At 31.9% G+C, this 16,415-nt stretch overlaps 2 protein-coding genes across 2 annotated transcripts in view; both read right to left on the bottom strand.

Moving 5' to 3' along the window:
• The window catches only part of LOC144850692 (chromosome transmission fidelity protein 8 homolog), a 119,149-nt gene that overhangs the window by 38,675 nt on the left and 64,059 nt on the right, over window positions 1–16,415 (bottom strand). The window lies entirely within an intron of this gene.
• The window catches only part of LOC144849591 (uncharacterized), a 48,952-nt gene that overhangs the window by 3,799 nt on the left and 28,738 nt on the right, over window positions 1–16,415 (bottom strand). The window contains exon 5 of the mRNA XM_078706550.1: window positions 511–710. Coding sequence (XP_078562676.1) covers window positions 511–710 — 200 coding nt within the window. The remainder of the gene's footprint in view (window positions 1–510; window positions 711–16,415) is intronic.

Genomic DNA, 16,415 nt, shown 5'->3' with positions numbered 1-16,415 from the left:
TTTTATTAGCAATAAACACGCAAGTTTTTGAGTCAATGCTCGGATAAATGTTGGTAGGCTTTAGAAGTTTTTTTTTATCTCAAAGAGGAAGTCTAGGTTTATAATTTTTAGTGAATTTTCAATATACTTCCTCACTAGGAAAAAAGTGCTGTAGTGCAAAGAACTTTTTAAGATGCATAACTTTTTTAAGAATAAGTAGAGATATCAACACCAGGCTAGTGATCTAGAGGCCATGGGTTCAATCCTAGCCAACAATTATTTGCAATTTTTTTCACAATATACTCAAAATGTAAATTTGCGTCAGACTAGGGTGAGCATCAATTCACCAAATTATTCCAATTCTAGAGCAAAACAACCTACAAAAATGATCTATATAATTCATGGAAAGTTATTAGATTTCAGAGAAACCAAATGATTCCAAGTTCTTTCATTTTCATTTTACGTAACCACAAAAATTAATTTTGACATGAAATAAAAAGAGGGTAATCTAAGCAGGTGAAGTGTACTTACCACAGGCGGTGTTTGGTTGCCCACTGGGCTTGGTACGTAGACTTGATGATGTCGTTGGTCTCCTCGTCTAGGTCGATTATTATAACTAAACATGACTACACAACATACCACCAACAAAAATAACGTCAAGCAAGTAGGTGCGAGAATCCAGATGATAATAAAATCAAATTGCTGGTTTTCTTTTACTACTGTTGGCTTATCTGAAAATTAAAAAAATTCATTACATAATGCAAGATTTTTACTAAGGTAGGACTAAAGACAACGTACAGAAATTGTCATGGTCAAATAAACAGACGTTCATATACAATGTTCTTCGTATATTGAACCCTAGGTGAAAAAAATGGGTTAAATAATTACAGAGATTTTAAACTACTGTATAAACACATAATCTAAAAGCAGACAATCATGTTTGTATACTATTAACCAATTAGTAGCATTTAAGAACGATGAATATAGAACATTAACACAATTATAATGTTTCTTATTCAGTGTAAGAGGTAGAATGAATATCCGATTACCACATCAAGAAATAAATGGCTGTTCTCAGCGCAAAATAGTCACGAAAGGTCATGATTGTGTAATAATAAAACATCATCATCAGACAAAATCGATGAGTTTCTTATTAACCTGGCAAGTGCTTGTCGGTTCAAGTTGAAATAAAACATTTAGTCATTACAATGAGTGAATTAATGATGAACACATTATAGCGAAAATGTTATGTACGTTGAAATTATTCTGTGCGTCATAACGCGGCTGATGTTTTGTGAAACTTAGACAAAAATTAACTGTATTCAAAATATAATCAATCGCTCTACAACAATGTTATGATCTCAAAAATACAACTGTACTAGAGAAAGTAATACATACTTTACCAAAAGTAATATTTGTTTTATTACGCTAGAAGTCACTTCATTTCACATTTTGATCCTAAAATAACTAATTCGTAGCACATAATGAATTCCTGTTCAAAGAAATCAGAACTAAAGTTTTAGGTTAAACAAAAATCTTTGAAATAGCTGTGTAGAAGACAACACTGGCGTGTACTTCACCGAGGCGTTGCTTGCTTCTGTGTGCACGCAATGTGAGCGTCATACTTAATAGAATCATTTCATGTACTGAGTAATTAACCGTGGAGTGTAGACAGAACAATAGTGTATTTGATCGCTACAGTCAAATGGAAGGCAATTAAATAGTGTGTCTAGACAGACGAAAATGATAACAATCATCTAACAGGAAAAGGGTTGGTTGTTAAGATCACCTAATGATACTAGTATGGTTTCCAAAGAGTTCTTTTTAATTGTCTCTTTTTTGTTCTCAGACTATTAATTTCAAAGCATTTAATTCCACAATGATAAAATGTTTATGATTTGACGAAACAAAGTTTCACACAGCCTTTTATTAATTGTCATGATTATGTAAAATAACTACATTTGTCATTATTGATTTTTATTGATTTTAATTGCTGTTTGTTTTGTTTATGGTGTAATCAAACATTTTGTCTGATGTTCTTTCAGTTTAAAAAAGAAAATAAGGAAAATATAACTTAGGAATGGTTTAGGGGAACATTGCATATTATTTAATCAACAACCAGGAAATAGATTTATCCACCTTGTCTGACAAACAATGTCTCACCTAAGCCCTTTCCTCACAGACGTGCCGAGTTACATGCCGTCATCCACATAACTGCTCACTACATCAAGACTATTCAAGAATATAACCAGTATACCGACATTCAATGAGAAAAGGTTGAGATATATCTGTCCAATAATGTCCCTCAAAATGATATTAATTGAGGGTGCCATATACCGTTACTAAATATTGTAGTTCTTATTTTCTGTTTATACATATACATAGGTGTATGTACCATATATAGTCAACATTTGATTGTAGTGTGAAAAGATTGCGGCAAAGGCATTTAAACACTTGATTGCTTAAGACGACGTCACCAAGGATATGATGGCTTTCGTTCTCACATAATGTCCATCTTGCATTGCTGGGAATATACCTAGTGATGGGTCTTTGGCAGGTCTGGCCCATCCTGACGGAAAACCATACTGGCATGGTAATAATATTACCTGTATATAATCCTGGGATACAGTTCTGTGAGAAAAGGGCTATAGCATCCGTCTAGTATTATTTCCAGTGTCCTCAACCACAGAATGTCTGTGCTTCTACAAAGTCAATTGTCTACACTATATCAAACTTTATGTGACAACAAATGTGACGTGCCCAGATATAGACACGATGATGTCATATCACCACCATATTTGGGCATAACACTATCATATTTGGACACATCACTTTTTTGTCAAACTAGTTTGGCAAATTGTAGACAGAGCTTAAGGTTCTTGTGCAATGGAATTGGTGTTGATTGCACACCATACCCACAACCACAACACAGTCCAAAGTGCTATTTTGTGTTTCATGTAAACAATGCATCATGACATCTATAATCGGTAATTGTTATTTAAACTTTCATTGTCAAAAAACAAAAAGATATTTGGAAATTCCTTGACACAATGACAGTAATTATTTCATGATAGAAACAAAGCCAATCAATAAGCACAGGCAAATGTATTTTTAAGGTTCATTTTAACATTTACAAACCAATTCCTACAATTGTATGCTTGGAAATTTCATTAACTGTGTAGACCTACTAAATTTCAACAACCATTCCTAGCTTTCATTACTGTAAAGAATTATATAGGCCTATTTATTGCCAATTTGGGTTCGTTGATTTTTATAAGAGCAACTTTCGTGACATTGAAAATTGGATTGCAATTCTTTATAACATAATTAACGTCAATTGATTTTTCATCAAAGGTCAACAAGGGTCAATTTGGGTAAAGTGTTATATTACCCACTTAAGAACCTGGTAATAAAAAAAATCATCAATAAGAATAAACTTTATTTGTGTAAAGACAATAACAAATAAATAGTACCTTTCTCAAAATTATATAACAACATAAAAAAAAACTTGGCAGGTAAACTGGTAAGGTAGATAACTTACTGTTTGAAGATTTTAATCACTTGGAGATATATTTCCTCCCTAAAGGCCACATGAACTTCTAACCTCAAATTAACAAGACCTTGGTCGACATCGCACCTTAGGTTTGAATGGTCCAAATTCACTTACCTTTCAAATAAAAGAACGCTAACCGAGTTAACGTCTACAGTAGGTAACACGATTGGGACAGAGTAAAACCATTGTTTTTGTGATACGTCGGACGGCATGTGTTTCTTCAGCTGTATGTGCCCTTTCGGAGCATAGACATAGCATTAACTACTGAATGCCTCAAGCTTCACTGATTGGCTGAACAGAAACGATATAGACGAGACTTGTTCTACGAGCCAAAGACCAAGTGCTTTGACAACAGCTGAATTGAAAGCAATAATAAGTCATCGGTAGTTTTACATAGCTCTCAAGCACAATAGCTTGTCTTGTTGTATACTCTATGCTATATAAGTATATTCAACAGTTATTACGCACCATTGACTCCATTTGTAATCACAACATATACACATAGTCTATTACTAAAGCATATCAAATACATTTTGAATATGAGGGAAGTACTAGCATGGGCATTAAGACCCTGTCATTTTTTTGTTACAACGTTTGAAACTGTCAATAAGAGTTTTCAGACGTTTCCTATTCCAACAAAAAAGTAAACTGTAGACCTATGATGATAATTTCGTAATCATTGTTACCAGATATGTTATCAGTTGTAAATACTTGTGAATATCAAGAAAATGTAAACATGCAATTTGTAGACATAACAATTAACATACTAGTCGTCACAGTACATTTATAAGATACCATCACATAGGTCATGTTTAACAATGTGAACACTTGCTCACGATAAAGAATCATAAAAAAAGACATCATTATCTATCATATGATAATGCTGAAGATTTCACATCAAATGTTGTCAATTGTTGATAATAAACATTGACTGTGAACCTAGTTGTTGAATAAATCTAGTGGCGGTTTTCATTGCTGTTGGTTGTGAACTGAATAAAATAAATAAAAGAAAGAAATAAATCCATGACATCATGTGCCAGCTGTACATATACCTACTGTAGGGATAACATATAAATAATATGTTTCTATGTTTGACTCACTGAAGTAAAAGCTTTTTTGACAAATTCCAAGTTGGCAGTAAGCCAAAATATAGCATATAGGGGTCCTATCAGGTATCACTACATACTTTCATGTTCATGGTAAGGGAGGGGAGAGGAAGAGGGGAGGTGAAAGAGAGGAAGGGAAGAGGGGAGAAGGGAAGAGGAAAGGGAGAAGAGGAGAGAGGTGAATTTATACCAGAGTATACATAATTTCCATACAGTCTGTACAAACATAACAATCACTAGACGGACATAACATACTTAAGCTGAAAAAGTATGCAAAACCACATTCCAGCAACAGACAACCATATCATTTTTCATCACAAAAACATTCCCCATCTGAACAAAAAACAGTATCATCCACAACAGAATACCATAGTTTCTCAAAACAAATACCAGGATAACATTGTTTTGTGAAGTATGTCTGAATTTGTACACATTGTACAATCTCTGTAAATATTGTTTGTGCTATACCGCATTTAAATAAGATAATCTTTTGTAAAAAAAAGGGGGATTTTGCAGACCACAATACAAACCAATAAAAGGATGTGAAATAATTTGATTTACTAGTCAATTCACACTCATATTTTCTTATTCTTTTAATTTCCTAAACACTTTTTTTTAGTATCGCAGAAAAAAATCGTAATGTACTTGGATATCCTTGATATGTTGATGTATGTAACATAATTCCTGGGCGGTCATTTCTGATCTGATTGCGACAACATATGACCTTGGAACTCTCAAAAGTGGATTGATGGATTCTTAGTGATGACCAATGGAATAATATGCGTAGGTCAAGTTTACTAAAATTAGAATGTACGGCCTAGCCAACCATAACCATTGAAGTAAGTCTTTAACATATTCTGGACAATAACAAATATTATAATAGAAAGACCACTGTACATGGTACTGTACTGGTACATTATCAAGTTTTGGAATCTACGCCCACCATGTACAAAACATGTATCAAATTAATGGAATTAATACTACAGGATAAAATTGTTTAATAATAAATGTATCCATTTTCATCTATAATATTTTAAGACAGACATAACAATAACATAAATCCTTCTTTAAAAAAAAATTGTAAACCGTAGAATACAATCATGATATAATCCATATTTCGAATACAATCCATACAACTATAAACAATGTAATCTAGACATAATACTATTAGATATCTTCATTTCTTCAGTTCAGTTTATGAAACTTTTATTAATTTAAGTTCACACAACTTTCTAAAACTGTTAACTTTACTAAAACAATTCAATTTAGACATAAGAATGAAGAAATGTTATTATCAAATGGTGTCGGTATGAAATGGTCATGATAAAAAGTGTGAACAAGTTACTCATGATGAAGAAAGTTTATACCAACACTGTACTAGTACGGTATGATTAACAAAGTGAACAAGTATGATACAAAAAAATGTTAAACCAACACTATACTAGTACAGTATGATTAAAAATATGAACAAGTTCCTTATGATGAAGAAAGTTTAAACCAACACTGTACTACTAGTACAGTATGATTAACAATGTGAACAAGTTACTCATGATGAAGAAAGTTATACCATAATAGTATTAGTAATAGTATTAGTTAAACAATCTTAGTTTAAGCAATCTTGAAATAACAATGGAGAATATTTTATTTAATTGTTGGTTTATTTGAAAAGGTTATTATTAACAGTGTGAACAAGTTACTCATGACTCATTACATCATGATGAAGAATGTTTATACACAAAATTCATTTTCAACGCTTATTTTGTTATCACCATCAAGAGAACAACATAATAATCCAATGAAGGAAGAAACTAAAGCTCTGTCTACACTATCAAACTTTATGACAAAATATGTGATGTGGCCATATATGGACATGGTGATGTCATATCACTACCATATTTAGGCCATGGAGTAAAGAATAAGAGGAGGCACAACACGGCCTAGCTATCCAGTTAATCCAATTAGTATCACGCTGTGCGGTAGTGCTTAAGCATAGGGTAATAAACTTCCCATAACGATCCTTTGAAGAACATCCTGTTTACCCGTGCAGCTCGCTGCAGAGTCGGCTCTGATTACGTAACACCCTAATTAAGGAAGAAGCCAGGCATGACATCGGTGACAAGAAAAGTAAACAGAGGCTGCGCAGTAGTTTCTAATACATCATAGTGATGCATGACCGTTGTGCAGTTGTTCATTGTTCTTTGAGCTTTTTTCTCGAAAAAACCGTTTAAAAATCGAGTAAATTTTCACGGAGATATCGCAGTTTTTATACCAGCTAACAAATTAATCATATTTTTTATCAAGCCATAGACGTATCATTTGGTAAATCGAAATTTTACCGTTTAAGCAACTTTTTAATTTACGAACCCTAGTGCATTTTGTAGCATATTAAAGACTCCAACTTATTTTAAAATCATATTTTAGTGCGCGCAAATGCGCGCATGAAAAAAATTATATAATTTGTTCTCATGAATATTCAAAAATATACGTATATTAGAATTCCAACGACACAATTTCTTATTTTTATTACTGTATATGACATTTAATTTATGTTTCAGTCTATATTATGACCGTTTAGCAAAACTAAAATTCTTCTACTTTAGTCTGATATTGTATAATTAAATTATTTATGATATTAATATCATAAAATATATGATTTTTACGATCACATACTTAGAGTTGAAATTGTAGAACTAAATTATATATCGTTTAACGAGTGGCTACACATAGGCCTACTACATAAATTAGTAGGCCTCAGTTCGTAATATATTATTATTTAATAAATAGCCTAAATAAGGATAATATTTAATCCCATAATGATGGACATATTTATTGCATACCGTAACCGGTAGGCCTAATAGGTTCAGGCATAGGCGCGCCTATAGTAATAATAAACAATATCAATAATAATAGCAATAGGTTTTTTTGTATGTAGGTCTATATTAATATATTAATAATTGTAATAACGTTAGAAATAGTAGTAATATTTTATTAAAGAAGAAAATAGTTTTCGGATAGTCGTTATTATAAAATATGGTATAAAATGGTACTACGAGAATATTCATAAGTATCAACTCGTAACAACAACTACAAATTATATGTGTTGGTTAAAAATTATTACAAATATAGTCTATGCTTATTTGTAATTATAAGCCATTGTTTAAAAGGATTATGTGCAGTTCGGTACATAGGCCTAGCGGTTAATCGTAAAATTAAAAAATCGGACATACGAACAATAGATCGCCAACATTATTCGTACCCGTTTGCTGTATTGCGTACGTCGATACACAGTACACGACTGCGGCGGCTGTAAACTTCGCCTGGAAAGTAACTAGTACAGTACACATTCTGGTCCCTGGATGGAACATGATATCACACGTAAACCGCAATGGAGCAGGCCCAATGTTAAACAATTCGTACAAAGGGGAACCGCCAGACAAGTGCGTACCTATTCATTGTTTATTAGATCGCTGGCAATATGCATGCATATAAAGTGCAATAGCCCTCCGCTCCGACGTACTAAAAAAATGGAACGTCGCGGTTTTTCTAGGCGCTGAAGTTAAACGAAGTGAACGCGAATGATTTTTACTGTATATCATATTCCCCGACGAAAAGTACTCGCGTTTCCCAGACAGGGGAGTGGGGGTGGGGAGATAGGCTCTCCGACGAGGTGATACAGCCCCCGTAGCCCCCACGCTGGCACCACCACTGGTCCTTATTAAACCCATTAATCCATCATGATTCATGATAAGTTGTCTGGAGAAATTACCAACATTTAGTACACAGTAAACCATATACATATAATTCCTTTATTGGTGCCGTATAAAACTCGTATTATTAATTTATTAATAAAAGATATCCAGTAGAATAGCGCTGCTTTTTATAAAAATTAATAAACAAGGTCGGAATACAAGTTCAGTAGGTCTACAAACAGTATAGTACACCTTTTACGCTTGAACGCACATCGCCTAGGAAGAGTATTGTGACGTCCTAATACGCATGTGTACTTACACCAAAATTGACCGCGGGCAGTAAACATTGTAATCTTTGCTAATTGGGTTACGTAACGGCAGTGTTTAGCACCTATTAAATACTCATTACAAGCATAGCCTTAAGGAAGCGGTAAATACGGTGAACTGATTGAACTATTCAAGTTGTGTCTCCTCTTATTCTTTACTCCATGATTTAGGCATATCACTACCATATTTGGCCACATCACACTATTTTTGTCAAACTAGTTTGATAGTGTAGACAGTACTTAAGCATTATAAAACCTTTTATTTAGTTAATGATGCTGCTTTCATTTTATATGTTATAATGTACAGTATTACACCGATTATGGTTAGAGAATCTAAAAAGAAAATTGAAACATCATTAGACGACATTCATATTTTAATGCAGCATGGCTTCAACACACAATAAGTTAGCCATACTCGGCAGCTCTCGCTGAGTCACTCACTTGAAAGCTGTATTTCCGCTTTTGCATTTAATACACACTTTAACTCGCATCATTGGTTCTATCAGAAGAAATTAGTTTTCATGAGTTTATTTAAAAATAATTTCATGGTTCTATCGAGAAAAATAATTTGACAAATCTATTTAAAAAAAAATTATCTTTCAACAAGAAACTTTTAACACATTTTAATGATATTTTATATGTTAATCACAATTAGGAATATATAAAACATTATGGCTGTTTATTTTTATGGTTATATAACAAAATTATTTGTAATTCTTTTGTTTCATAAAAAAATTTTTGTTATTATATCAAGATAAATTAGTTCATTATTATAAAAATATTTTTTAACTCAAAACTTCACTTTACACTATACTCCTTGCATCACTGGTTCCATGAAAATGAGAATAATTATTTGTTTAATATAATTCTATAAAATATATATTTCCCCCCAAAAAAACACTTTATTGAAATAATTTATTATTCATACAAATAAATAAGTCTGGATTATATATATGAGGGGGTAAAGGGACAGGGCCTAAAAATGGTAAAATAATAATGTCCTATCTTTTGGATTGTAATTTCAAAAGAGGGGGGTAGTGGGAGGTGGGGCTGATAAACCTCATTGTCAAGGATACAAAATGAGAGAAAGCTTTGTTACAGTAAAGGCCTAGATTTACATAGGCTTTTCTAATTTGCTATATTTAGATATAAAAAACATACAAAAAAAATATAACCCCCCACCCTCTTCTAATAGTAAACCACATTCTAATAGTAACACCCCCTATTCTAATAGTAACCCACATTCTAATAGTAACCCCCCCCCCCCTTCTAATAGTAACCCACATTCTAATAGTAAACCCCCTCTTCTAATAGTAACCCACATTCTAATAGTAAACCCCCCCCTCTTCTAATAGTAACCCACATTCTAATAGTAACACCCCCTATTCTAATAGTAATCCACATTCTACTAGTAACCCCCCCCCCTCTTCTAATAGTAACCCACATTCTAATAGTAACCCCCCTCTTCTAATAGTAACCCACATTCTAATAGTAAACCCCCACCCCACTCTTCTAATAGTAACACACATTCTAATAGTAAACCCCCCTCTTCTAATAGTAACCCACATTCTAATAGTAACCCCCACTCTTCTAATAGTAACAAACATTCTAATAGTAAACCCCCCACTCTTCTAATAGTACCCCACATTCTAATAGTAAACCCACCCCCCTCTTCTAATAGTAACCCACATTCTAATAGTAAACCCCCCCCCCTCTTCTAATAGTAACCCACATTCTAATAGTAAACCCCCCCCCCCTCTTCTAATAGTAACCCACATTCTAATAGTAAACCCCATCCCACCCCACTGTTCTAATAGTAACCCACCTTATAAAATAAGTAAATCTATAATAATAACCCACTACTCTAATACTAACCCATGGGGGTTAATATTAGAGTCACAAAAACTATTGACAAAATGACATTTATGAAGACTGGTCGTTTATGATGCAGCCGTTGCATGATGATCTCGGGAGTGGGGAGGATTGAGTGTTTTTGAGTACTGTTTTTTATTATTGTGCTACGATTTGCTGACCGAAAAAGTTGGGGTGCGATACTATTTTCAGGTGCCTAATTTAAAATTAGTAATAGTAACCCACTACTCTAATAGTAACCCCCCTTCTAATATTAACCCACCCTAAAAAACAAACAAGGAATAATAACCCAGGGTTACAATTAGAAGATTTACGGTATTACACTTACTTTACTATTTACAACGCACTAATGTTCTTTCTATCAAGCTTGGCTGAAAGAGAATTTCTCCACCAACTACTTGTCGGAAGCACAGACTGGTTAAAACTAGCATGATGTATTTTTTTAATAAACATGTTCATGTGACTAAATCACTATGAATCATTTCTACCAGTTCTATTATCTATAATGCCCTATAAAAGTAATCCGAAATGATTTTACCTTATAATGAAATTGAACAAAAATAAACGAACAAAACGATGTTAGAATTACGTTTTCAGAGTTGTGAATAAAATGTGAAAACATGAAGCATGAGTAATATGATCTAACCACACATGCGCTCTGAAATTCGCAGGGAAAAAAACCGCTTAAACAAGGAAAAAACATCTGTAATTTCACTATGTTTAAACTTGAATATTGAAACCCTTTACATCTAGTATCCAGTACTGTAGATTTTTCACAAAACAAATTTATGATCTGTATTTTAATATCAGTGTATACAAACTACTGAAAATACAGTGTTATTAAAATTTCATGAAATACATTCGTGTATTAAGAGGTAATTATACACACAATCATTTTTTAATTAAAAAAACCAAATGAATTCTACCTGCACATTGTTGAATAAAGCTATGAAGATATTACGGAACTCACTTCAGCGTGATATTGTATACGGCAAGTAGGAAGCTATCTGGGCGTTAAGCGTCTAGACCATCATCAGACAGTGCTTTATCAGTGTGATCAGGTGCATTAAACACAAATGAATGCTTTTGGTCTCCGATCATGAGATCGCAAATACGTCACGGTTTTTAAGCGGGAGTGAAACATAACCATTCTCTTTAAGCTATAGTTTTACAGCACAGCTGGAAAATTATCGCTGAATGTGAATCTGAATTTTGAATTCATTATCAATAGTTTTAATATATCATAAAGCTTTATTTTTTTCGAAAATCAACATCAAAAAAGTTTACAAATATCAATTTCATAACTTGTAATCTCAAGACAGAAAAAACCCAGAATATTAATGAATCAATTGATAAGTAAATAAATAAATCTTAACAAAATTTGACTTTGTAAAGGTAAAAGAACTGATAGTATTTAAAAGCAATTAACAATAATTGTAGTTTACTCTTTTTGAGTTAATACAATTTTCTAAAGAAATAGAAAATATCTATAAAATATAGTTATAATTATTTTTTTTTTCATTGAACTGTTTGTTTACTACCAGTAAATTTTATACAATAATAATACTAATATACAAGATTGTGAAAATGCGATTCTTTTTGAAATAAAAATCACAAATCCTAAATGTCAATCGATAAAAAACTATGGGGTAATTGTAGAATGTTTGATCAATACCTGTTTTAGAATTGTGTTTTTTTTACAGATAGATAAAAGATAAAATGTTAAAACACAGGAAGATGGCTAGCTTTGAAATAAGGTCAAAAAGGTCATCTATTTATGGATTTAATCAGTAAGAGAAAAACGTGCATACGACAATGGCTTTGCGCATGCGTTTACATAATACATTCAATCATTAACCGGCGTACTCAAAATACATAATTTCAATGAGAAAATACTTGTAAAAACATTACTATATTATTATTATTATAACTTTCTTTAAATATGATAGCTTGTTTTACCATTTAATGTTATTTCACAAGGCCGTGTGTACGCTATGTATTGGTAATACGTAAAATTAACAACTAAAAACTAAGAAATAAATAAAACAAATTTTAAAATCAGTATCAACATGAAGCGAAACCATTATATTACAATAGGTTTTTAAATACTTGGAACAGCAGGTGAATTTCGATCACCAAATTTATTCCATAAAATTGTCAAACCGTAAGTCGATCTGTGTTTGGATGAACAATGTTCAGTATATTTTTAGGTCTTTTCTTTTCAGTTTTATACGGTCAATTAAAAGATAAAAATAAAAGTGTTAAATATCAATTGTAGGATTCTGTGAATAGTTTAGTACTAACGATGATGACACTATAAATAAACAAAAGCTACACTGTATTTTCAAAATACACTATTCCTCATCAACACTCTAACGTATTAAAACTAATTATTCAAAGAAATACAAAGATCAAGAAATATCAGTATTTAATAAGCAAATGAATCTTTAAAATAAACATTGTTAGGAATATTAAAATACATTTGTGTATGACACATTTTACATATAAAATGTTTGTTTTTCTCCAGACATATTTAGTGCTACGAGTCTGTATAACGCAATGCAATATGATGAACACGATAGAAAATGTATTTGAATGTAAAAGGTTGTGGCGTAATGACGTGATGTATGTTAATACAGCGATAGTCTTGACATCGACTTTATCGCAGAAATTTCTTAGTACATCGCAGACATGGTTATTAACATAAGTCGCGATAGACTAGGAACTCCGGCGTCAGTATCAACATACATGTAAATATATTACAAGGTCTCCCTATAGAAATGTTTAGGACATTAAGGCCCAGATTTCATGAAGAAACTGGTTTAACGAGATGTTACAAAATGTGATATAACATAAAAATCACATTTAACAAGCTATAATACTGCATTAAGCAACAACAAAAATTGTTTGTAGACAAAGGCTTTAAATAGGGCGATGAACTGTATATAAGTGTAACTTAACACTGAGCTTCTTTGCAGTTAGTAAGCATGATATACTTACAGTACTTCAATGCTACTTCTGTGTGTTTTAGTACAATAAGTATAGTCTAGACTACAACGATGGCATTACGCATTTGATTACTTAACCTACATTAATTATTCGTCTGTCTCAGTTTTTGCCGCTCATTAAACGTGAAGTGCGAAAATCTTCATGATGCGGGTAACTGATGACGAACATGTAAGCCTTTTCAATGTAACACTCTCTAGGGAAAATCTTGGCATTATTGTATGAAAACGAATTTCAACTACGATATATTTAAGGACCCTCTTAGGAATCTATATTCAAAACGTTCTTAATTAAACACATACGCACCAAGGTCATGCATTATAGAAACTCTTAAACTTCTCAGAACCGATACATTTTGATATTTCGTAAAATTCAATATGAGTAATTTTCTTTTCAATGTAGCTTAATGGTGATAACAACTTTTATGTTAAAATAAATTTAGCGGCCTTTGGGTAAACTTAAACTACTCTTTTCTACTAGATTTATTAAAAACGCTATTAAATAAAAATTTAGTAAAATCTAAGAATTAAAGTTAACTTAGATAATTTGTAAAAATATTAATTAAAATAAAAGGAAATACATAACAATGTACTTATGGTAGTCTTACAGTATTTTAAACATGCACTGTATGTAAAATATATACTTTTCACTCCAGTACAATTGAAAATTTGGAGCCTCATTTTTTTTGTTTTTAAATGGTTATACTGTATTCAGATAAAGTAAAAATCCAATTTATAACTGGACTTTTAATATATCATTATTGAATTGAATACCTAATACTTAATAGTACATAAATAAAAATACTTATTTGTTACTATCCTGTACCATCACAAAAATGTAATACTTTTAAAATATTAATGTCAGTTACTTTTGAACATGCGCCTTAAGGTTAATTTACATTTTATAGCGTCTGAAAATTTGTGGTTTTAATCTCCGTAAAAGTAGGTCAAATAAACTAATTGGGTTAAGCTTGGCTAAATTATACATAAACATTCTGGAATAGCGCAGCTGTGTATGTTATGAATACACAAGTCATAATGATGCTGATAAATAGGACTGTTACCTTTTTATTCAAACGCCTCAGGTTGTATTCCAAAAGTAGGTCACCTAACGACTGCCCTTGACTCCTGTGTCTGGACACAGGCTGAGAGAATCCTCTTAATTTATTTTCAATTGACATTAATCTATCCTCGAATATGATTTGTTAAATCTATTACTACAATGCTAGTAGGAAAAGTAATTGGCTGGCTATTAATAAATTTGATAGGTCACACTTTCAGTCTACCAGTATTTTATTGACCAATTCCCTTTAGAGTCTTTAGCCAGGAAGAAAATTGAATGAAATCTTGGAAAATTCACAAGAAAATTGAATTGTTGGATTAGCATGTAATCAAAATCTAAAAATAAGTTTGATGATAATTTAATATTTCCTAATAGTCTTCCTAATATTATATTACATTTTCAAACAATTTGGTCTCGCAGATAATTTTTCTTACTTAATAGCTTTTTTTATCTTCTTGGATTAGGAAAAAAAAAGATAATAATAAATAAAATTGTTGCCAAAGCCAAACCAACCAAAAATTTGAGAAAAACTAGCTTTTTTCAGTTAATTGAGTTAGCATAAAATAAAAGTATTTTATTTTAAACAAATTATTTTTTTAATATCAACTATTCACCTTCGACGAACATCTTTGTTTAGTTTAAATTGTTCTATAGCACCCTCTATGGGGGTAGTACCGGTTTTTGACTGGAATTTATTTACATCACTAACACAAATCAGTCTTTTTTAAATAACCAATCGATCCTGTTTTATTTATTTTTTTAAGTTTCAAAAGTAACATATAAAGTAAAATATCATGAATAAGGAAGTGAAGGTAACCACAAGTATTGTTACAGACACTTCACATACAGAAGGTTAAAAATACATAAAAATGTATTTAAGGTCAAATTTGTAATATAAACTTTCAATATCTAAGGTTTTTTTGTATGGCTTTCTGTTAATAATCTTCCAACCTCGTCTACTTTCTTTTGGGTGATACTTTGCAACCATAAATTTCTTCTCTTTATTCCACAGATACTTTTCTTGAAATTTGTATACCAACATGGAAGATGGCAAAATCTCCTATCTACAGACTTCCCAAAATGGAAAAGTGAAAAGAAAAGGAGAATTTATGAAAGCATAGCCAAACAAGAGAGGGCGTTAAATTCACCAAGCTATAGAGGCTAGGATCATAAACAATCTCAGGCATCGGCATAAATGATGATTGGGAAAAAATTGCTTCTCAGGAACCTTTCAGGATTATCGGGAGACTTGAGAAGTCTATCTATCTTTACGTCATTTACTGTATATTCCGTTGATGGTGTCAATATCCCATTACACATAAACTCGGACAAAATACATTTTATTTATCATTGTGACCTCCCCAAGCCATAATTGGGCTTAAAAGAATATTAAAGTTAGTATCGATAAAGTTTCAAATCTGCCCTGGGAGAATCAACGATTTCAGTAACCTTCAATAAAGGAATATATTAAATATATTAAAATATTTCAACAGATTCTATGATATACATTGAAGGCTTTCATGGCTTTCCGTTTCCTTCTAAAACATTACACATCACTAAGTAAGAAACTACTTCAATACAAGCATAAACAATACATGCTATGGAATTACCATATTGTCTGGGATAGAATCACATGAAATTATAAGCCTAACTTTAAGTTTAGATCTCATCTTCTAACCTTAAAAAAGGTATTTTTGAATTTTAGGGGATCCAAAAATGCAGATTGTCAAAAACAGCACATGTACTGTGTATTCAATCATGGACATCATCCCTCCTCTAAAAACCACCACACTTGTGCCCTCACAATGTGTTGCGACGTTGC

The sequence above is a fragment of the Antedon bifida genome, chromosome 8, assembly GCF_963402885.1.
Source record: "Antedon bifida chromosome 8, ecAntBifi1.1, whole genome shotgun sequence".
Classification (NCBI taxonomy): Eukaryota; Metazoa; Echinodermata; class Crinoidea; order Comatulida; family Antedonidae; genus Antedon; species Antedon bifida.
Note: the sequence above shows the minus strand (reverse complement) of the source record. Positions and strands in the feature narration are given on the sequence as shown.